At 39.5% G+C, this 22,894-nt stretch overlaps 1 protein-coding gene across 2 annotated transcripts in view; it reads left to right on the forward strand.

Moving 5' to 3' along the window:
* Positions 1–798: 798 nt before the first annotated feature.
* tspan12 (tetraspanin 12) overlaps positions 799–22,894 on the forward strand; it is a 101,108-nt gene continuing 79,012 nt past the window's right edge. Inside the window, exons 1-2 of one of the 2 annotated variants that reach the window (XM_003221221.4) lie at positions 799–1,062; positions 4,417–4,568. In XM_003221221.4, the coding sequence (XP_003221269.1) occupies positions 4,503–4,568 (66 nt within the window). In that variant the 5' untranslated portion in view covers positions 799–1,062; positions 4,417–4,502. Of the gene's footprint in view, positions 1,063–4,416; positions 4,569–22,894 lie in introns of those variants that run through there. The other variant, XM_062982360.1, reaches the window with a different exon arrangement.

Genomic DNA, 22,894 nt, shown 5'->3' on the forward strand with positions numbered 1-22,894 from the left:
TGATTTTAGACTGTTTTTAAAAACACCTACAGTAGAGTCTTACTTATCCAAGCCTCGCTTATCCAAGCCTCTGGATTATCCAAGCCATTTTTGTAGTCAATGTTTTCAATATATCATGATATTTTGGTGCTAAATTCGTAAATACAGTAATTACAACATAATATTACTGTGTATTGAACTACTTTTTCTGTCAAATTTGTTGTATAACATGATGTTTTGGCGCTTAATTTGTAAAATCATAACCTAATTTGATGTTTAATAGGCTTTTTCTTAATCTTTCCTTATTATCCAAGATATTCGCTTATCCAAGGTTCTGCCGGCCCGTTTAGCTTGGATAAGTGAGACTCTACTGTAATTACAACATAACATTACTGCGTATTGAACTACTTTTTCTGTCAAATTTGTTGTGTAACATGTTTTGGTGCTTAATTTGTAAAATCATAACCTAATTTGATGTGTAATAGGCTTTTTCTTAATCTTTCCTTATTATCCAAGATATTCGCTTATCCAAGATTCTGCAGGCCTGTTTAGTTTGGATAAGTGAGACTCTACTGTAATTCTTTTCTTTGGCATTTTGTGTGTGTGTTTCTGCTTTGACTATCTTTCTTCATTTTTTAACTTTTAAAACTTTTAAAGTAAAGTTGAATTAAAAAAAACAAATCTTAAGGACTGCAGAGCACTGAGCCATGGCAGTTCAAGTGGCGTCAAACTGCATTCATTCTCCACAGCCAGAGAGAGGAAGGGGCGCCCAGGGTGAGCGGTGGGCTCTAAGACCCAGCGGACGCTTTGGGCGGCGGAGCATGCGTGGGAAGGAGGGCTTGTGCAGCTGGCGGCTGCCCTTCCAGGCTGGGAAAGGAGCCTGTGTTTTTTTCTCCGCTCCAAGTTGAAAGTTGTTGCCCAAGCCGCGCTTTATTTATCCCCTTGCTGGATCTGGAGTGGAGTCAGCAGGGAAGGAAGTGCCTGCCTTCTGAGGGAGCATCCAGCCCACTTTGGCTCCGATTGCCTTTGCTTTGCCTCGGATCCGCGCAACGTGGAGAGCAGGGTTGCCCGGTAGCCCACGCGGTAAGCGTGAAAAGTTTTGATTGATTGCCTCCTTACCCTTTCCTTGCTTTCCCCAACTAGCAGGAGACATGCATCACAGCATTGCCAAGCCCTGCTACTTTCCTAAGCTTTGGCTTTGAGGTGCATCTACACTGGGGAATTAATCCAGTTTGGCAGCCCCAAGCTCAATGCTTTGGGATCAGGGGACCAATGGTTTCAGGCGTTGTTCTCTCCCAAGTGGTGCTGGTGCCTAACTACAACTTCCAGCATCCCATAGCAAGTGGTGTCAGTCTGCACTAATGTGTTGTCGAAGGCTTTCATGGCCGGGATCACAGGGTTGTTGTATGTTTTCCGGGCTGTATGGCCATGTTCCATGTATTCTCTCCTGACATTTCGCCCACATCTGGCTACCAGTATTAAAAAACTCAAAAACCAGAATAGTAAATGAGAAGCAACACTCTGAAAACAGAGGAGTTCCAGACATGGGAACCAGGGGCAGCTAATGACTCTGAACAAAGGATGCCCCCAGGCAGGAAAAGCCAGGAGATGAAGCTTTTCAACGCTAATTAAGGTGATTAACTACAACATTCACACTGGCCTCCAACAGACAACTTACCTCACAACCTCTGAGGATGCCTGCCATAGATGTGGGCGAAATGTCAGGAGAGAATACTTCTAGAACATGGCCATACAGCCCGGAAAACATACAACAAGCCTGACAAAGAGTTCTTCTCTCACCCTGGACTTTCCACAGAATCAAAGCTTCTGGATTATCCAAGCCATTTTTGTAGTCAATGTTTTCAATATATCATGATATTTTGGTGCTAAATTCGTAAATACAGTAATTACAGCATAACATTACTGCGTATTGAACTACTTTTTCTGTCAAATTTATTGTATAACATGATGTTTTGGTGCTTAATTTTTAAAATCATAACCTAATTTGATGTTTAATAGGCTTTTCCTTAATCCATCCTTATTATCCAAGATATTCGCTTATCCAAGCTTCTGCCGGCCCATTTAGCTTGGATAAGTGAGACTCTACTGTAGTTGTTATACTCCAGAAACTTCATTTTTGTGGGTGCCACAAATTATGCTGAATTGGTTGAAATTTGATGAAATATTCATTGAAAAAGTATAGCAGAATGTGTTGTCGAAGGCTTTCATGGCCGGCATCACTGGCTTGCTGAGAGTTTTCCGGGCTGTATGGCCATGTTCCAGAAGTATTATCTCCTGATGTTTCGTCCACATCTATGGCAGGCATCCATAGAGGTTGTGAGGTCTATTGGAAATTAGGCAAGTAAGGTTTATATATCTATGGAATGTCTATGGTGGGAGAAAGAACTCTTGTCTGTTTGAGGCAAGCGTGAATGTTGCAAATTAGCCACCTTGATTAGTATTGAATGGCCTTTCAGCCTCAAAGTCTGTCTGCTTCCTGCCTAGGGGGAATCCTTTGTTGAGAGGTGGTTAGCTGACCCTGATTGTTTCCTGTATGAAATTCCCCTGGCTTTAGAGTGTCGTTCTTTATTTACTGTCCTGATTTTAGTGTTTTTTTTAAATGCTGGTAGTCAGATTTTGTTCATTTTCATGGCTTCCTCCATTCTGTTGAAATTGTTGAAACAGCAAAATGTGCTACAGGATGTCCCGCAAAAGTAAAGTTTTTGCAGTTTAATAAACTTTTCCCATGTTTTTTTTAAATAATAGGAACGATTAGGAAATGACATCCCAGTAACAAAAATCGTGTTACATAATGTAATTCCGTGGCATTGAGCCCTGGCAGTTTAAGTGATGTCAAACTGCATTAATTCTGCAGTGTAGATGCGCTCTCTGAAAGGGATTGAGCAAAAATCCTTTTGATGTAAGCAGCATCTCCAATGGGGCAGACGAGGGAGTGTGCAACTCAGAGGCCAACCTACAGTTATACACACAAAGCTTATCTAGCATGTCTCAGCTTCCTTTCCAGCCCCAATCCAACCTTGACCCTCCTTTGGACATTCTTTCTCCTGATCAAGGAAAGCAGGGATTCCAACCTAGATCCCATTAGACCTGGAAAGTAAGAAAGAAATGTTTATACCTTTGCCCAAATATTCCTTAAAGAAATTTCAGAAGTAGGTAGAAAGGTGAAAGAACCTATAAGCAAACCCACAAATTACTTTTTTTCATGTCAGAAGCAACTTGAGAACATACTACAAGTTGCTTTTGGTGTGAGAGAATTGGCTGTCTACAGAGACGTTGCCCAGAATGTGATAGCTGGGAAGCTTCTCTCATGTCCTTGCAAGCTAGAGCTGACAGACGGGAGCTCATCCCATATCCCGGATTCGAACCGGCAACTTTCAGGTTAGGAATCCAACCTTCAGATCAGCAGTTCAGCCGGCACAAGGGTTTAACCTATTGCGTCTCCGCAACTCCTAACAAATAACTAAAGGAGTGTGCAAATTAATTTGTGTGTCTTCAGATTAGGCAATGTTTTGTGTTTTGCTAGTATACGCTACTTTTAAAAAGTTTAAATCTAAGAAATACATAAATGTGGAGTTTATTTCTAAAAGGTATCAAATAAAAAATTAAAATGAGTTACCGGACAAATCTGTGAATAAGGGGATTGTATTGTTGCCTGGAGTCCCATATTATGTACAGATAAAAACTGTCAAAATGTATTTCCAATCGTTTCAATACTGGGCTTGGAAAATGGTCTTTTACAGCAAAGGAATGCATTTCCTCCACATGTTGTTTTTGATTCCTGTAAAAATTGCTCAGATGGATTTAGTACCTTTTGGAAACAAGTTCTACAAATATCTGTCAATAGAAAGAGGCCATTTGTGCCATTGATGTGGGCACTGATCCCTGTTCGGCTGGATTCTTGGATTGCAATGTCTCTTCTGTGTTAACGTGTTCCCTCAAGTGGGTTAATGAGTAATAAACATGTTTCCCACCCCTTCTAAGCAAGCACATTTGGTACAACACTTCCGTGTGATATGGAAGTCATGGCAAAGAGGCGGGTATTTTTCTTCGTGTGGATTAATTAAACATGAGGCCAAATAGTCCCATTCTGTGTTATGTGTGAATGAAGACCAACAGAACCAAAAACTTTCCAGAGTGTGCATTTTAGATTGGAAACACAAACAATGCAGAGTGCAAAGTTGTACTTGTGTGTGTGTTTTTGCTACCAACTTCTGCTCCTTTCGCCACTCAAATGACACTTCAGATGACGCCAGAGTTGAAATAGCTATAGCAGCAGAAAGATAGTGGAAAACACAGGCTCCCTTCATTGGCTTGGTTTTGAACTGCACTTCTCCTGTCATCAGTGGAATAATTTCTTTTTCTTTCTCTCTCTCCCTGCTCCCTTTTCTGTCTCCCTCCCCTTTTTCCTTTCTGCAGATCGCTTTAGGTTTGCCTGCCTGGAGGTGTTGGAAAGAGGATGTAGTAAGTTCGAGGATGGGGCTTTCTGCGGAGAGGAGCTCACAATGGCCCGTGAAGACTCGGTGAAGTGCCTGCGCTGCTTGCTCTATGCCCTCAATCTGCTCTTCTGGGTGAGTTCCCACGTCCTGCCCTAGGCAAGCAGGTGGCATTGGCCTGGATCACATTACAGGCCCCCCTCGCGTTCAGATGCGGCACCAAGAGGACACAGCTAAGCGCACATTAATTGGATGGGATTATTTCCCTGGTTTTTCCCTCCCTTCAGGGTGTAAAAAGATCTGTTTTTGATCAGTATGGTGAATGGTGGGCTGTCCTGAGGATTACTGTTGAATAGTTAATAAATAGAGATTGGTGATGTTCGATGAAAACTAAGTTAGGTCTGGTCTTGCATCGTTCCAATGCTGTGCCAGTATATATCGTGTTCCAAGATCCATCTGGATAATAGCAAACTCTTATGTTTTGACTGTACTTGGGCCAGAAGCATACCATAGAGCAGGGGTGTCAAACTCATTTTCATCAAAGGCTGCATCAGTCTTATGGTTGCCTTCAAAGGGCCATTGAATCAATGCAATGAGAATCCATGAATACAGAGAGTCGATTACACCTTTTTACATATTGGTTTCTTAGGCAAACAATACTTGGTGGTACTTTTGCCAGTTACTTCCTCTTAAATGTAGCCTACAGCTATATTTAATCGATATTAATTGGCAGCCTTCCATTCAAGTACTAACCAGGGCTGGACCTGCTAAGCTTCCAATGTTAGAAGGAATTTGGTGCCTTTAGAGCAGGGGTATCAATAATAATAATAATAATAATAATAATAATAATAATAATAATAATAATAATAATAATAATATCTCAACCAGCATTTGGAAACAATAGACATTGACAAAATTACGATCTGCCAACTGCAAAAGGCCACCCTACTGGGATCTGCACGCATCATCCGAAAATACATCACACAGTCCTAAACGTTTGGGAAGTATTCGACTTGTGATTTTGTGATACGAAATCCAGCATATCTAACTTGTTTGCTGTGTCATACTATGTCGTTGTGTCAATAATAATAATAATAATAATAATAATAACTTTATTCTTATATCCCACCCTATCTCCACGAAGGGACTCGTGGTAGCTTACATGGGGATCAAGCCTTAAAAACACAATGATACATAGCATAAAATTACATTCCAAAATTAATACATAAAATATATAAAAACATTGAACATCATAATTCAATAATCCAGCAACTCACCAGTGCTGTAGACATATTCAGAGTTGGAGCAAGTGATAAAATCTGTGTATAATAGGAATAAAGGCCATTAGTAAGGAGAGGCATAAATCAGTACAACACTATAGGTGAGGCATACATAAATCAGTGTAACTCAGTTTCATCAAGAGCCACATCAGCATCATGGTTGCCTCCAAAGGGCCATTAAATTTATGGACAGATATAGAAGGCCCACTATAATTTTTTTTACATAGTGGTCAATGTTCTTTAGTTTTTACCGAATTTAGGTCACCAGATTTTATTGAACACAACTCCCATCACTTGATTATCCACCACAAGGACTGTGGATAATGGGAATTCCAACCCAACAACACTTGTAGCTCTGAGGTTGGGGAAAGGTTAAAGGACTAAAGGAATTTGTATCTAAATTCAAACCCCAGTACAGTAGAGTCTCACTTATCCAAGACTCGCTTATCCAAGGTTCTGGATTATCCAAGACATTTTTGTAGTCAATGTTTTCAATATATCATGATATTTTGGTTCTAAATTCGTAAATACAGTAATTACAACATAACATTACTGTGTATTGAACTACTTTTTCTGTCAAATTTGTTGTATAACATGATGTTTTGGTGCTTAATTTGTAAAATCATAACCTAATTTGATGTTTAATAGGCTTTTCCTTAATCCCTCCTTATTATCCAAGATATTCGCTTATCCAAGGTTCTGCCGGCCCGTTTAGCTTGGATAAGTGAGACTACTGTATTTTGACTAAACCGAACAAACTGAAACAAACTTCCAGATCTTGCTGTATCACAACTCTTATCAGCTCCAGTCATAATGTGTAATGATGAGAAATACAGGAGTTGTAGTTCAGCATCTGGAGGACCACATCAAATGACATGGAGGGACAGATTTGGCCTGTGGGCCTTGAGTTTGACTAATGTGACCTAGAGAGATCCACAAACACTTCTGGGGGAGTGGGAATATTTTTGGAACATGGGTAAGGGAAGCCATGGACAATGAGTCAGTGAATAAGTGAGTTTTATTTGTATTGTGAAGCATATACTGTTACTGTGTCAGCTCCCATAGTCTACTGCAATGAATGCCTTGGTGGTCTTTCAAACAATTACCAACAAGGGCTGACCCTACTTAGTTTCCAGAATCTGGTGCCATTCGCGTATTTACGATGTTCAGAACATAGTATGGAGAACTGGGGTGATGCTATACTTATTCGGAAAGGATCAATTCTAGTTCTGAATAGTACTGACACTTTTTGGGTAGGCATGATTTCACCACAGTTTTTTCCCCCTCTGGTCATGTTAAGAATAGCAAACGTGTATTCAAAAGTGTCAACTGCTCCAAAATACAATAATGTGACACTGAAAAGGGTCAGTCCAAAATGAAGATATAATATTGACACTGCCAAATCTATGTTGTCTGCTGTCTAATCCTGTTTTTGAGCTGTAGACTCAAATGGGCTGCCCATTCAACCATCCTATTCTTAAATTTATGCCATTTGATTTTTCATCAATACTTGAGATGAGTTGGATGGGTATCACAAGCTGGGCCTTCTCTATAGTCATCAAACCTTTAGAGGTTTCCCATAGAAATGCAGGATGATTGTTTGACTTATGCACAGAGAGCATTTCCTTATTTGAAGAGTTATCCTGTCCAAGTGTGGTTTAAAGAACCCTAAGAAGTGAGGAACAGGGATCTTGAAGTTGTTCATCAAACTTAGATTGCAGATAGAACAGGCACATGAATTACCTAGTCACAATCTTCTCTGCTATCTTAATATGTGGGATATTCCTGTCTTAATTGATGAAATTCAAAATTTGTATGTACAAATACATGTATTAACATGTTATACAAATTTGTGTTTTGTCATCGCTTTGGTGGAGTTTTGATGTTTACATTTTTTCAGCGATGTTACACCCTAGCACTGAAACATCCTTTCAGCCAGCACCACATCAGAGTCCAGTGATCCAATAAAATAATGTTTATTAAAGAAAGTGTATAAAAAGGGAAAAGTGCAAATCTGAAAGAGACAATCAGGATATAAAATGTAATACACAAAAGAAGCCAGAGTTCAGTAGCAGTAATCAAAAAATGCCAGGTTAAACACCAAAACCAAGGAATCTAAAATTACAGAATTAATTTAAAGGTATATTCATGAACATGAAAACAGGAACCGCTCCAAGGTAAATTTTCCAAAGGTACATAGGCATAAACAGGACTTGACAATACAGGAACCATGAACTTGAAATCATAAGCAGGAAACCGATCCCCATTAGCAACATTATCTTCTCTGAAGACCTGAAATCAAACCACTTAATTTAAACTCCCCTAGACACCCATGACATCATACCTAATACATCTGGACTTCAAGGTCTTATCTTGAATCCTCTGGGAATATCTAGTTTGCCTGCATTTGATGTCCTGCGTTCTCAGGTCTAATCTATACTCCCTTGAAACCTCCTCATCTTCTCAAGGTCTTTTATTAAGGGAACTGGTAGTTTCATTTTCTCCTGTTGCTTGGGAATGATCTGAAGAATTCAAAACATCACCCTTGTCTTCCTGCAATCCCTCCCCCCCCAACACTCACAGACACCTCATTTTGGAACCCATCATCCCCCTCATTCTTTGAACCTTCAGAAAAATCCTCTGACACTTGCCAGACTACAACAGGCAATGCATAAATGGTGACCTCCCTTTAGTGACACTAAAACCTACATCCAGTTGCTCATCCTAGCTAGAGTAGACCTCTTAAATCAATAGGATTTAAATAAATGCTAATTTAATGATCAGCAGGTGATTCTCTGTAGTAGGATGGATCTAGCAATTAGACTAGGCCTTGATAAAGTTATTTCTGTATGTCTTTTGATGTGTACACTGGTTTCCTTTAGACCTCAGATTTAACTATTCTGCTGCAATCACATTTAAAAATTGAATTGAAATATTTTATTGTTGTGATTTTTAGTTGTGATTTTTACTGTGATGATTTTGTAACCTTCCTTGGACCTATCTTTCTTGGGAAAAGCAGGAAATATCATTGTAATAGATCAAATACATTATATTCAAAGCAATCAATGAATGAATGAAAAAATAAATTTTACATTTTGACTATATGTTAAGATGGGCAGTTGGCATGAATCTTTCAATAAATATATTTATGGGTGTTTGCTGAAGTGCAAGGACTGTGATCACGGTTATTGAAATTACTAACACCGCTAAAGAATTGTCAGTGTACTAAAACGTACTACAGTACCTTTTTATGCTAAGGACAGGAAGAGAAAGAGAGCATGTCAAGGCCACACATAAGCTTTGTGGCACAGCAAAGATAGCTGTATCTTTGACACTGTTGTATTCATTTCCTGGCTTGACAGTGCAAAATGCACAACAATTATGCTAAAATTGGTAGCATTAAGCTAAATAATAAGCAAGCTTGTGTCTCAAGCATTTCACTGATGAAAATAACATCAGTGTGTTCATGGGAAGGACTGCTAAGAATGCCTGTCTTCTTACATAGTTAAAAGGAACATTTTTTTACTTTCCACCTTGAATAATGCACTTAAGGTGCTTTTTAAAAATTGCAAACTTCAGCCTTCAGCTCATATAATTAACGAGATAGGTAGATGAAAAAGAGTAATTGTTAGTGAAATAAAATACCAGTAATAGAAATTCAAAGTGCAGCATTGTGTATGTGTGTTTTTTCCTTCTTAATATAGGATTGGAATTATCCTTGGTTCTCCTGTTTTCATTTCACCATTGAATGTTATGTTGTCAACAGCAAAGCAATTTTCATAGTCCACTTGGGACCCGTAATAGACAGTGTTCTCATTAATGGAGTGCTTGGATAACTAAGTTCCTGAGGATTTCATCATCCAATTGCTTTGTAATGTACCAGTATTTATACATTTATTGAAGTTATAGCCTAGCTTGTTCTCTGTTTTTCAACATAGATTGCAAGAGAAGATAGCTAAAAATCAATCATAACATTAACAAGAATTTAAGAACATCTAAATAACTATCAATTTCTTTTAGAAGGCTTTAGATAGTAGAAGATACAACAGTCCTTCTGCAGTAATCATTTAAAGGCCAAATATTGGTCTAACTAAGAAGATCTTTAAGCAGAAGGCAAGTGGGGAAGTGTTGGCCATCTGTCCTGTGGGAGGGAGTTCCTTAGCCTGGGAACCGCAATTGGGAAAACTATCTCTTGTGTCTTCATCCAATTAACCCGGAGATCTCAAAACTGGGCAGCTTTGTGTAGAACGATAAGGTCTTTCAGATAATCTGAACCTAAGTCATATGAAGCCTTGATACTTAAGGAAAAATTCCAGCTTCTCGTTTACTCTAGTAAAGGGGCATTATGGGGAAACACTTGCGTGTAGGCAAAGATGTATATTTAAGAAAGTAAACAGTGACATGGAGAATAATTCCCTGCCTACACCATCGATTTGTCCATGTTTAGTTGTGTTACAACCTGAAAGTGAAATGCATTTCACTAGTATTGTTTCCAGTTGTTGCACCCAAGATACTCAACATGTGAAGGAACCATAATATGTGAACAACGTAAGCAATGAAAAGCTAATTGTCACGCATTGCTTGCATTTGTATTCACTCCTGAGGTCAGTATGTGATAGAAGTAATTCAAGACTTCTGGGTCTTCTTGAGTTAGCTTTGTGCATCTGGATCTTGCAATTTTTGCCCATTCTTCTTCTTCTTTTTTTTTTGGGGGGGGGGCAAAATTGTGCCAGATCCATGAGGTTGGGTGGGGACTGTTGGTGAACAGCAACTTTGAATACTTGCTAGATTTTCTCAGTTAGTTTGAGGTATGGACTATTCCTGGGAAATTTTACGACATCTAGGTTATTTTTTCCTTTTTAAACTCACTCCAGTGCTTGGGATGTGTGTTTAGAGTTGTTGTCCAGCTGGAAGGAGAAAATAACCCAGATCCCATGTAAATATAATTACTCTACATTTGGTTCCATCCATCTTGCTCTCAGTCCTCACCAGTTTCGAATCCCTGCTGAGAAGTAGCATTCCTGCAACTTGCAGTTGTCACTTCTCCAAAGTGATGGTGATACAACACATGGCAGGACCAGAAAGTTGAATTTTGGTCTTATCACATCAGGAAAGTCTTTTCTGCATGTTTGTTGTATTTCCCATATGCCTTCTGCAAACTCTTTGTGGACTTTATCTGGATATTTTTCAGCAGTATGTCTGATTTATTTCTTCATGCCACTGCCACATAAATCCCACCCTTGTGAAGTGTCTGGCTGGATAGTTGCCAGTACCCCCAGCTCCTTCAACATTACCTTTAGTGTCTTGATTGCTTTCCTGGTTAATTCCTTCCTTATCTGTCACTGCGTTTTGGTGGATGGATTTCTCTAGGCAAAGTTGCAGTTGAAATATGTTATTTTCAGTTTATACAAATGAATTTAACATTGCTCTAGGAGAGATTCATACTTAGGGATTAAAAAAAAAGTAATCCATCCCTGATTAGTACTTCTGCACCCATCCCAGGTTTTAAAAGAAATCTCCTTGACCTTCATAAAGCTCTTCAACAAACTCTTGTGCCTAGCAGACACAAATTTTTGATATTTAACCTGAGCTTATGTGGGATTTGAAGTGCATGCTGGTGGACTCCATTCAATTATTTGGGAGACCTTCGGGGACAAGGGATTGTACCAGAGCTTATTTTGATGTATCACAAGAAAGGGAAAAAATGTATTGGCAACTATTAAGTGCAAGTTTATTTTTGTTACTTCACTTTATGCCATATTAAAAATATTTGGCACCCTCACATCGTTGAGTATGTTGTGCACCTCACAGTTGATGCCATTTCAATTATGGGTTGCACATGCAACAAATGTACAAAAGTCAAGGGTGTAAATGTATGGATGCTTTTATATGATGGTATATCTGTAATATTTATATTGCACTTTGACTGCAGAAGTTGCTCCAGTTCATCTAGTGATATTCATTACTTAGTAAAGGTTTGAACCCAGTCTTACTCCGACACTCTTAATCACAACACTATGGTGTTTAGCTGAACACACTGTTGCTAACATCTCAAAATTTGCATTAAAGGATGAGAAAAGTATAGGTTAGTGGACTCTCCTTACATGTCACTTGTGGTGGCATTATCCCTGAAATACCCTATTTCACCATGTAATAGTCACACTCCCCTCTATTTTACCAAAAAGGGGGGTGCAACTATTATATGGTGGGAACTGTTAAATAGTAAAAAGTGTTTGCAGCTACTGGACTTCCCTTGACTGCCAGACAAGGGAAACTGTAGCTTTAAGGGGCAGGTACATGGATGGGCCTCCGGTGGCTCAGTGTGTTAAAGTGTTGAGCTGCAGAACTTGCAGACCGAAAGGTCCCAGGTTCAAATCCCGGGAGCGGCTTGAGCGCCCACTGTTAGCTCCAGCTCTTGCCAACCTAGCAGTTCAAAAACATGCCAATGTGAGTAGATCAATAGGTACTGCTCCGGCGGGAAGGTAACGGTACTCCATGCAATCATGCCGGCCACATGACCTTGGAGGTGTCTACGGACAATGCTGGCTGTTTGGCTTAGAAATGGAGATGAGCAGCAACCCCCATAGTCAGACATGACTGGACTTAACGTCAGGGGAAACCTTTACCTTTACTACACAGATGGGCAGATGGTGTGGCTATTCTGCAAGGAATAACAGTAATACCAATTTTGACAATCAGAAAATGGGGGTGCGACTTAAATGCAGTGACGACTATTTATGGTTTTTAACCGAGGTGTGATTTATACAAGCTTCTTAAATTAAAAAAAAACTATTTGCTATTTTTGTGATGGTAACAGGCCACATCCCAAAGTACTACACAAACAGGACCTTTCTAGCCTCCTCTCCTCTTTTGGTGGTCACTGATCAAAGGCATTATTAAGAGCAATGCTCCATTATTGGCTCCCATACACGCACAAAGGACTGTGCCAAAAGGGAAAAATAGCCTATGAACCCACACAAGCATGGAGGTGTTTTTTGCACATGCACTGGCATTTCTGGGCATTGGCCACAACTTCAAGCTTTGATGGTTCTAATCTTTGTGGAGCCATTAAACTCCGAGATGCCCAAGCCTGAATCCTTCCAAGATATTTCAAAGTCATTTTCTGTTGAACAATGTTGCTGCTGCCAGATCTCGTAACTTGTGCTTTAGGGCATAGGCGTCCTTGATGTGCTCAGCTGCTGTGCCAGTCAAGTTTTGTGCATATCAATGTAAAATTCTGCCCCTCTGGGAAGAAGAATTGAGTCAATGTGTTCTTAAGGTGGCAATTCTGTTTCTAACACAGGAAACTGAGTCACACCATTAGTCTATGTAGCCTGGAATTGTTGATGCCACTGAGATCTATTCGAAGTTTGTGGCAGTTTTTCTAGCCCTACATGAAAATTCCAGGAATTGAATGTGGGACCTTTTGTGTTCAAATCATATATTCTCTTGAATTCATTGATACTTATTTCGTTATGTATTTATTACATTTATTTCTCATCCTTCATAAATGAATTCCTGGTGCAGCATGCATGCCTGTCCTCTCCTCAACTTTTTCATTGTAATAGCCTTGTGAGATAAATCAGGTTGACGATGAATGATTGATCCGTCAGTGGCTTGGTGAGGATTGGATCTACCAAATCTCAATGCGGGACTTTTAACTACTATACAACTGAGCTTATCTCATGAAGAGACTGGAATTTTTAACCCAAAAGATGCAAAAGCAGTGGTCTATATATCACTAGGCTAAACCCGCAACACAGTTTCAGAAAAGCATTTTTAGGTTTGTCCTCTACTGTTTTGAGAATGATAATTGTTTTGTTTGTTTTTCCTATCCACTCTCAGCTGTAAACCTTGGCTTTCACTTACATTGTAATCTTTCAACTCAGACTGCTGAATCAAAATGAAAGGTTTCATTTTCTTCTTCTGGAAGTTCAAGCATGCTTTTTTAATGCATTCCTTTGTTGGAGGGCTGGTGTATGGTGATATAAAACATGGCAAACAAACAAATAAAAAAATCCACATTGCCCACATTTGCTGAAATGGTGCATTGAACATGATTGCCATTGTGTGACTCCTGTTTGTATAGAACCTTTTGAAGGGCATGAAAATCCAGCCCAAATAAACAGAGCAACACTGAAGGGATTAATGCTTCATGTTTTGTACAGTCAACGGACTTTAGGTTGCACGCACGCTATAGATTACCGTTAGCCAAAAGTGTGTTCTCTTTATCTTCATTTGAATGTCAAGAACTACAGAAGTCAGGTCTACTGGAAGAGTCAACCTGCCCCCCCCCCTCAGTCTTTGAGAACCCTGGATTTATCAAGCCCGAAAGGCAGGTTTACTCACAAAGAAATGATGGAATCGGCATTTAATTTGTTAAGAGAAAGGATGATTTCACTGTTCTAGAATTGTTTGGTTGGCATTGCCTATGTAATCAGTACTTAGTGTCCTTTGATGGTGGCCAGGGTACCAGTATCATACAAGTGAACTCTGCCTTGAATTCTGCCTCTGGTGAGTTTAGTTATCCCTTTAAATTACCACAATTACCCTTGATCTTGGACCACTCTGAGAGCTTTTGCATAAAATTAACAAGACTAATGAGTGTTTCTTAGAAACCAGTGTTAAACCTAGGTAGGCTCTTCACGGTCCTCTGGCAGATGTGGATGCTCACTATAGGAGAGTTTTTTTGGGCACCCTTAAATTTCAATTAAGCTCTAAAGCAGTTGTTCTCAATCCATGGATCCTCAGGTGTTTTGGCCTACAACTCCCAGAAATCCCAGCTAGTTTACCAGCTGAAGGTCAAAACATCTGGGGATCCACAGGTTGATAACCACTGCTCTAAAGGCAACAAACCATGGCTGGTTATAAATATTATAGTTGCATTGGCCCATGTTGTTAAATACTGGTATATAAAACTTAACCATCCATGGAGCACCAACAGCAGTTCTTATTTATGAAGACTAGTGACTCAGTGACACTGTAAAGCAGGGACGGGAACTGTTCTTTCCTCCATAATTTATTGGATTGCAACTCCTAGTGTTCCTCCCCAATGGCTATTTGCTAGGGTTGTTTGGAATTGTTGTCCAGTACAATTGCAGGAATACATGAATTTTACCTCTGCTTTAAAAATTAAGGTCTAAATCCAATTGCAGTTACAGCTAATGCAAAGCCATTGACTCAGGCATTGCATGCAATGCTTATTTAAATGTAAGCCTAACAAATCTGAATGTAAATCTAACACATTAATTAAAGTCCGAGCTTTTGTGGATTGTAACATACTTCGGTCGTATGAAATCGGGCTCAGAATTTCAGAAGAGCATGTCTGTGCATTCCCAGAATTTTAAGTAAGATTTTAATGTAAAAAAACCCACACTCTCAAACACACAAATTTTATTCAATTGAGGATAGCACTGTTGGGAGAAAATATGAAACGAAAATGGAATGCTGAAGGTATTGACAGTGACAATTACATTATTAATATTGGCTTTTCATAAAACTGTTTCCAATAACATAAATACTCTGATTTGTAGCATGTAAATTGTAGCAAGTAATATCTCATTGTTTAGTCCCAATTGGAGTATCCCCTTGATCCAATGGGATTTACCTTTCTGTTGACTGACCAGACAATAACTGATTCAGTGGATCTATTCTCTCTGGATCTAAACTATCTGGACTAGGAGTGCTAAGCAACTTTTTTGTTACATTCTGCGCCTGTCTATTAGTTATCGGTTCTGAGTATGTTTTAAATGTACAGTATGCTCTATGATTTTATATGTCCATATGTTTTAAATATATTCATGTGGTTGTATTTATTGTATATTGCTGGGCTTGGTCCCCATGTTAGCTGCCCCGAATCCCTTCAGGGAACTGGGGCGGGATACAAGAATAAAGTTGTAGTTGTAGTTGTAGTAATAGTAATAGTAGTAGTAGTTATTATTATTATTATTATTATTATTATTATTATTATTATGTGCCTTCAAATGGTTTCTGATTTGTGATGGCCCTGAGGCTGGATCTACACTGTCATAGAAAATCCAGATATCAGCTTCATATGACAGTATAGGCTCATATTATCCAGTTCAAAGCAGATAATGTGGATTATCCTATTTGATAATCTAGATTATATGGCAGAGTAGGTCCAGCCTAAATTTGCCTCAGGGTCATCACATGTCAGGCTATCAAAGAAGATAATCCACATTTATCTGGTTTGAACTGGATTATTTGAGTTTACACTGACATATCATTCAGTTCAAAGCAGATAATCTAGATGTTATATGACTTCACAGATCCAGCCTGAGAGAGCGAAGCTTAACCAAGGTCAACTTGTGGATTTCCTTGCCTGAGCAAGGATTCAGCCCAGGTCTCCCAGAGCTCTAGTCCAAGAAAAACAAGTTCTTATGGGACTTCATACTCCAAAGCTCTGATAATAGTAGAATGGAGCTTCTAAATGGATTGAAATATGGGCAGTCTCTTTCTCTAATCCAGTGGTTCTCAACCTGTGGGTCCCCAGGTGTTATGGCCTACAAATCCCAGAAATCTCAGCCAGTTAACCAGCTGTTAGGATTTCTGGAAGTTGAAGGCCAAAACTTCTTGGAACCCATAGGTTGAGAACCACTATTCTAATCTCGCTTTGAATTTTTTTTGGTCCAAAATGGTCACTTTAAATTTTGCAGACAGAGAACCACTGTGTGGCTGACATAATATCTTAGACTGGATCTACACAGCCCTATATCTCAGGATCTGATACCAGATAATCTGCTTTGAACTGGATTATATGAGTCTACACTGTCAGATAATCTGGGATAAGCAGATAGCCTGGGATCAGATCCTGGGATAAAGGGCAGTGTAGCTTCAACTTTACTGATTTTTTTTACTATTGTTGTGTCTCATGTCAGCTGTGTCCTCTGTTTGTCTGTGAACTACCCAATACCTGGAGCAGAAACTGTCAACGTTATAATATGCTATCCATCAACAGCCATCTTACCAGGTCAAGTCTAAACTTGGTATTTTGTACAGACCATGGATTCGTTATTGTTTTAATACAGGCTTGTTACAGCAAGTTTGGAAGGGATAGTTGCTTTTAAAATACATTATTTGAATCAAAGTGGCATGGAAGATACGTACTTTTTGGAAGCCTATTATATAGTGTATGGTATTTATTACTGCAGGAAAAATGATCCGTTTTGGATATTTTAAGAAAATATTACTATGCTTTCAAGACTTTGAAGTAGACATTGTGCTGAGCTGCAGGCAAAGTGTGCAAATGTTTCTTAAAAGTACCCAGGAAACCCCCCCCCCCAAGCCTCCCTCCAATTTATGGATTGTAATATGTTAGTCCTGTGAAGGACATGTGTGAAGTCAGATAGGAAAAGAAGTTTGAGCAAAGGACTATGCTAATCTGCTCATATCGTATAATAATGACAAGATTTCTTCAGAAACTAACATTACCCAGGAATAAATAAGTGGACAGGATTATGTAGTGTTAGGCATTAGGCAATCAGATATGAATGGAAGGCACAGCAAGACAAATGCATGGAGAACAGAAACATGAACACACAAGCCAGGTTGGTTGGAACTTACGGTATGATGTCAAGTTGAGTAGTTCCGTCAGCCTGAATTGGTGCTCCAGAAAGGGTATTTTTCTCTCTTTGCATTTATATTTTTTCAGCATTTGGGAACTGCCCAGTGTGGGAGACAGGATGGCCATAGCTCTGATTCAGTACATTAATTTTCTTAAGAGGATGTTCTGCCTTTCCTGGAGGGAAGGATAACCATCCTTTCAGGAAACCACTCAGCATTATTTAATGGCATTTCCCAGAAAAGAGAGAAAAACACCTTTTCGAAGTATACTGAAAGCAGAATGTTATGTTGTCTCAAATAATCTGCTTGGTAACAAATCAGAATCACAATTAATGCACCTTAATAGTTGTTTACGTATCGGTGTTCTAGTTACACCTTTGTTCATGTAACTTGGACGTTGTGTGGCTTCAAGTTGTTTCTGATTTAATGGCAATTTTTAGGCAACCGTATCATGAAGATTTTGGGCACAATTTGTTCGGGGAGGGGGGTTATTTGTGCCTTTCTCTGAAATTGAGTTAATGTGGCTTGCCTAAGCTCACCCAGTGGGTTTTCTCAATCTAACATAGATTTGAACCCTGGTCTCCAGTGCTCAAACCACTTTACTATGCTATCTCAATAACTTGAATGCAAAACATGACAAATCTTACTAGGTAATCTCAACATCTCTGGGACTATCAATCCCAAAAGATAGGCTGCTGTTAAAACTTTGGTTACAGCTTTTCTAATTTTCAAGTGACTCAGTGATGTTAATGTAAAGCATGTTTGTTATTGTATGTCTGTTGAGCATCTTGGAAGCCACAGAACCTCATGGAGTTGTGCTCCACCTTTGATGGGAGAACATATGGATTACACATTCCATGCCTGCAAAAATTTATATTCAAGGGGTTTAGATTATATGAATATATCTTAGAGCAGTGTTTCTCAACCTGTGGGTCCCCAGATGTTTTGGCCTTCAACTCCCAGAAATCCTAACAGCTGGTAAACTGGCTGGGATTTCTGAGTTATTGAGGAAAACACCTGGGGATCCACAAATTGAGAACTACTGTCTTAGAGTATAGTTTAGAACAGTGGTTCTCAACCTCTGGATCCCCAGATGTTTTTGGCCTACAACTCCTAGAAAACTACAGACAATTTACCAGCTGTTAGGATTTTTGGGAGTTGAAGGCCAAAAATATCTGGGGACCCCAGGTTGAGAACCGCTGGTTTAGAAGATAACCTAATAAAAATTGCTATGATTTCATGGGCTAAAGACTTAGGGAAAATATTGATTTGGAGAATTGGAAACATCTATGGAAAAGAGGATTTAAATTTTCAATAACTGACTCTATCAGATGCATATGTATAAAATGATCTAAATAATGAAGGAAATAATGAAGAGTTCACCAAAAAAATGGAGGCTAGCATTTGAATATTTGGAAAGAAAGATAAATGTTGACCCTAAAGTATCTGTAAAGGGAATTTACTAAAGTAGTTATAAAGGTATAGATATAAGGGTATTAGATATAAAATCCATAGTGACTAGTGACGGAAGTGCATACTTCAGGAAGTAATGCCCAACTGCTCACTGTAGGGAAGGATATTAGAGGCAAAGAAGAAATACTTTGGCCACATAATGAGAAGACAAGAAAGCTTGGAGAAGATAATGATGCTGGGGGAAAGGAAGGAAAAAGGAAGGCAGGCTGACCAAGGACAAGATGGATGGATGGTATCCTTGAAGTGACTGGCTTGACCTTAAAGGAGCTGGGGGTGGCCATGGCCGCCAGGATGCTCTGGTGTGGGCTCATAATGAAGAGGTCATGAAGAGTCAGAAGCAACTGAACAAGTAAACAACAACAAGTGATGGATGTAATAGGTAGTGGGGTTCACGAGTAAGAGGAAGGAGCATAAGGATTTGTTAGAATATTGCAACTTAATTTTGCTCATTAATGTAGTTTTTGCTTTTGTGTGTCACTTGTGTACAATAAAATTAAAAATTTGAACACACACCCCAAAGTCACATGTAATTGGAAGTCACATGGGCCAAATTCTTTGGTTTTTCCCCTAAAAGAAATCCCATGGGGATCTGACTTGGTTCAGAACCAACTATTCCTCTCTTGTCAATATCTGTTGTTACTTATGGGGAAAAATGTTTATGTATTTTCTTCTATCAGTGACTTGGAGAATCATAGAATCATAGAATCATAGAATAGTAGAGTTGGAAGAGACCACATGGGCCATCTAGTCCAACCCCCTGCTAAGAAGCAGAAAATCGCATTCAAAGCACCCCCGACAGATGGCCATCCAGCCTCTGCTTAAAAGCCTCCAAGGAAGGAGCCTCCACCACGGCCCCGGGGAGAGAGTTCCACTGTCGAACAGCTCTCTGGAGTGTGTAGCCTTGCAGATATTGTGAGACTACAGCTTTCATCACGTCCCATTGGCTGTGCTGGCAACGGATGATGGGGAGCTGCAGCCCACCCTCTGAAGAACCATATGTTCTCCACATGTTCTTCATGATCATAGCAGCTTTGGCAAAGAGAGTAGTCAATGTGGATTTTGATCCAGGTGTCTTATTTCCATGTCTAACAGATGCTTTTTTCAGAAGAAAAAAGGGGCTGGAAAATATAGTAGCAGACTTCTTGCATTCTATCTAATTTGTTCTTTGTAGAGAACTTACATTTGAATTCACACATTCTGAAAGTAAACCCAGTGAGCAATCCTTTCCCTCTGTTCCCAGTGGCTCCAGTCATGCTCCGGGGTGGGCGTTTGGAGTGGCATGACTAAAAAGTGTTTTTACAGTTGAAAGCTGTTGAATGAAAACTGGGGAAGGAAGAAGAACTGATAAGCATGTGGGGGCAATGAGAGAAGTCAGAGAAGAGGGTGTGCCTCAGTACATCAAAGAGATCCTCTGAATTTACTTTTAGACCTCGAGAAGTATGTAATGCTGTATTTCTGGGACATGCTTTCCAGTATGCTCTTAGCCCAGGGAAACAGACCAACCTAAAATTAGACTGGAGTTAGTTACAGAAGAATTTTAAAAAATATATGACTAAGTACAAGAATCCATTTAATTTCTTGTTCCAAACTTTTAAGAGAAGCAGTGTCCTGAATCCTTTGTGCATCATGACATTTGAAAGGTTTGCATCTATATAATGGCTAAGGCCAGTTTTGTGCTGTTATAAAAGGATATCACATTGTTAGTTATTCACTTTGTATTTTTGTAGTCACAGCTAGGGTCAAGATACTTGTGGGATTTTTTTGTTTCATATGCCAGGATACAGGCAGTCTCTGAGTTACAAATATCTGACTTATAAACAATTCATAGATGAGAAAGCAGGAAGTGAGAAATCTACCCCTTGGGAGGGAAATTCACTTCTGGAAGAGTTATCATGGGGAAAAAGTGTCTCCACTGAAACTTTAGCCCCAATTCTTGTTTTCACAACAAGCCATTTTTTTCAAAATCTAATTATCACAAGGACAAAATGTGAGGTGATGCCCCTGTTATTTAACATCTACGTCCGACCACTTGCTGGACTAGTGCGGAGCTTTGGCATAGAGTGCTACCAGTATGCAGATGATACCCAGCTACTCTTGCGTCTCGAACCTGGGACAACCACGATTCCTGAGAACTTTAAGCTGTGTTTGGAAGCAGTGAAGAGTTGGCTGCGAGCAAGTAGACTAAAACTGAATCCTGCGAAAACTGAGATACTCTGGCCTGGCCAGCCACCAGAGTTAACCCAGTCACTGCCTGATTTTGATGGGGAAGTTCTGGTTCCGTCTGCTACTGTTGTGTTGGGGTTGTGTTGGACTCATCGCTGACGATGGAGGCCCAGATCACTGCCGTAAATAAGCAGGCCTTTTTTCATCTTCGCCAGGCAAGGAAATTGGCATCCTACCTCTCGACAGAAGCATTGGCAATGGTAATCCATGCAACAGTCACCACTAGGTTGGATTATTGTAACGCCTTATATGCCGGCCTTCCGAAGACAAAAACCCAGAAGATCTGAATGGTTCAAAATGCGGCGGCCAGGCTGCTAGCGGGATCATCTATAAGATCCCATATTACACTGATTCTGAAACAACTGCATTAGCTACCAATAGAACATCGGATCTCTTACAAGATACTGATCCTGACATTTAAAGCTCGAAATGGCCAAGGACCATTATATCTTAGGGACCGCCTCATTCCTTTTTTCCATCAGTGGTCACCTCGATCCTCCCAGGAAAATCTCCTATACGTACCGGGCCCTAGGGAGGTACACCTGGAAGCTACAAGGCGTAGAGCCTTTTCGATCTATGCTCCAATTCTGTGGAACTCATTGCCTCCATATCTTAGAGCAATGTCGGAGTTGCGACCTTTTGGAAAAGCGCTCAAGACTTGGCTGTTTGGTTGTGCATTTAAGTAAATCAGAACTAATTTGCCAAATAGTCACTGTTGAATGTTTTTAGGTTGAATGTTTTTATGTTGAATATTTTTATGATGAATGTTTTTATGATGAATGTTTTTTATATTGTGGAATGATATTTTAAATTGTAAGTCGCTCGGAGCACTTTGGTGGAGAGCGATTAATTAAGAAATAAAGTGAAGTGAAGTGAACAGGGGCACAGGCAGCAAAACAAACATCTCAGTTAACTCATCCCTCTGCTATCCAAAGCATCCATCTATCTATCTATCTATCTATCTATCTATCTATCTATCTATCTATCTATCTATCTATCTATCTATATTTGTCTGGAGTTACACTTAAAATGCACCTGTTCCAACTGGCATACAAATTAAATTTAAGAACAATCTGACAGAACCTATGATGTTCACAACTCTTGGGGACTGCCCATAATCTGGCTGGCTTTTACTAGGAGCTTGGTGATGAGTGTAAGGCTGGATCCACACTGCCCAGTATCTGATCTCAGATTATCTGCTTATCCCAGATTATCTGGCAGTGTATGCCCATATAATCCAGTTCAAAGCAAATAATCTGGGATCGGATCCTGGGATATAGGGCAGTGTAGAAGGGAACTAAGGTACTATTCGCTACTCTATTGTGGGCAACAAAACATCGTGGACAACCGTGGCAATGCCTTCTTAAGCAATTGGGCTAAGTAGAAGCAGGACTGCAGTATTTTGTATGCACCCCTAAGTTTGCAGGTGTTTTTTTTAAAAAAAAGATGCTATTGTTTGCTTGGCTCAAGATTATACACATATTGGTGTGGCTGCAGTGCATCTGTGAGATATGACTGGTCGTGGCTTTTGCAAAGTAATGCCTAAAAAGCTGGGCATAATAGAGGAAGTTTGTCTGGAAATATGCTATTAGACCGAGTAATATTCAAAATCGGCCTGAAGTCTTATATTGAATTTGAAGACTAGGAAACTATCAACACCACTTAACCATAGCTCAGCCTTTCTCTGGCAGCCAAGTTTTTCCTGAATTTGAATAGATCAGAGCTTTCAAAAAATTCCATGTTGGCGACATCCTATTTTAGATATGCATAATTTGGTGATAATTCATTTTTACTATGGTAACAAACCAGAGGTTAAACAAACCCCTTGTAAGAGATACGGACACATACATAAATTGTTATAAAGAAATGTAAAGAAATGGGGACACAATGTATCTTGAGAAA

The sequence above is a fragment of the Anolis carolinensis genome, chromosome 5, assembly GCF_035594765.1.
Source record: "Anolis carolinensis isolate JA03-04 chromosome 5, rAnoCar3.1.pri, whole genome shotgun sequence".
In the NCBI taxonomy this organism is placed as follows: domain Eukaryota; kingdom Metazoa; phylum Chordata; class Lepidosauria; order Squamata; family Dactyloidae; genus Anolis; species Anolis carolinensis.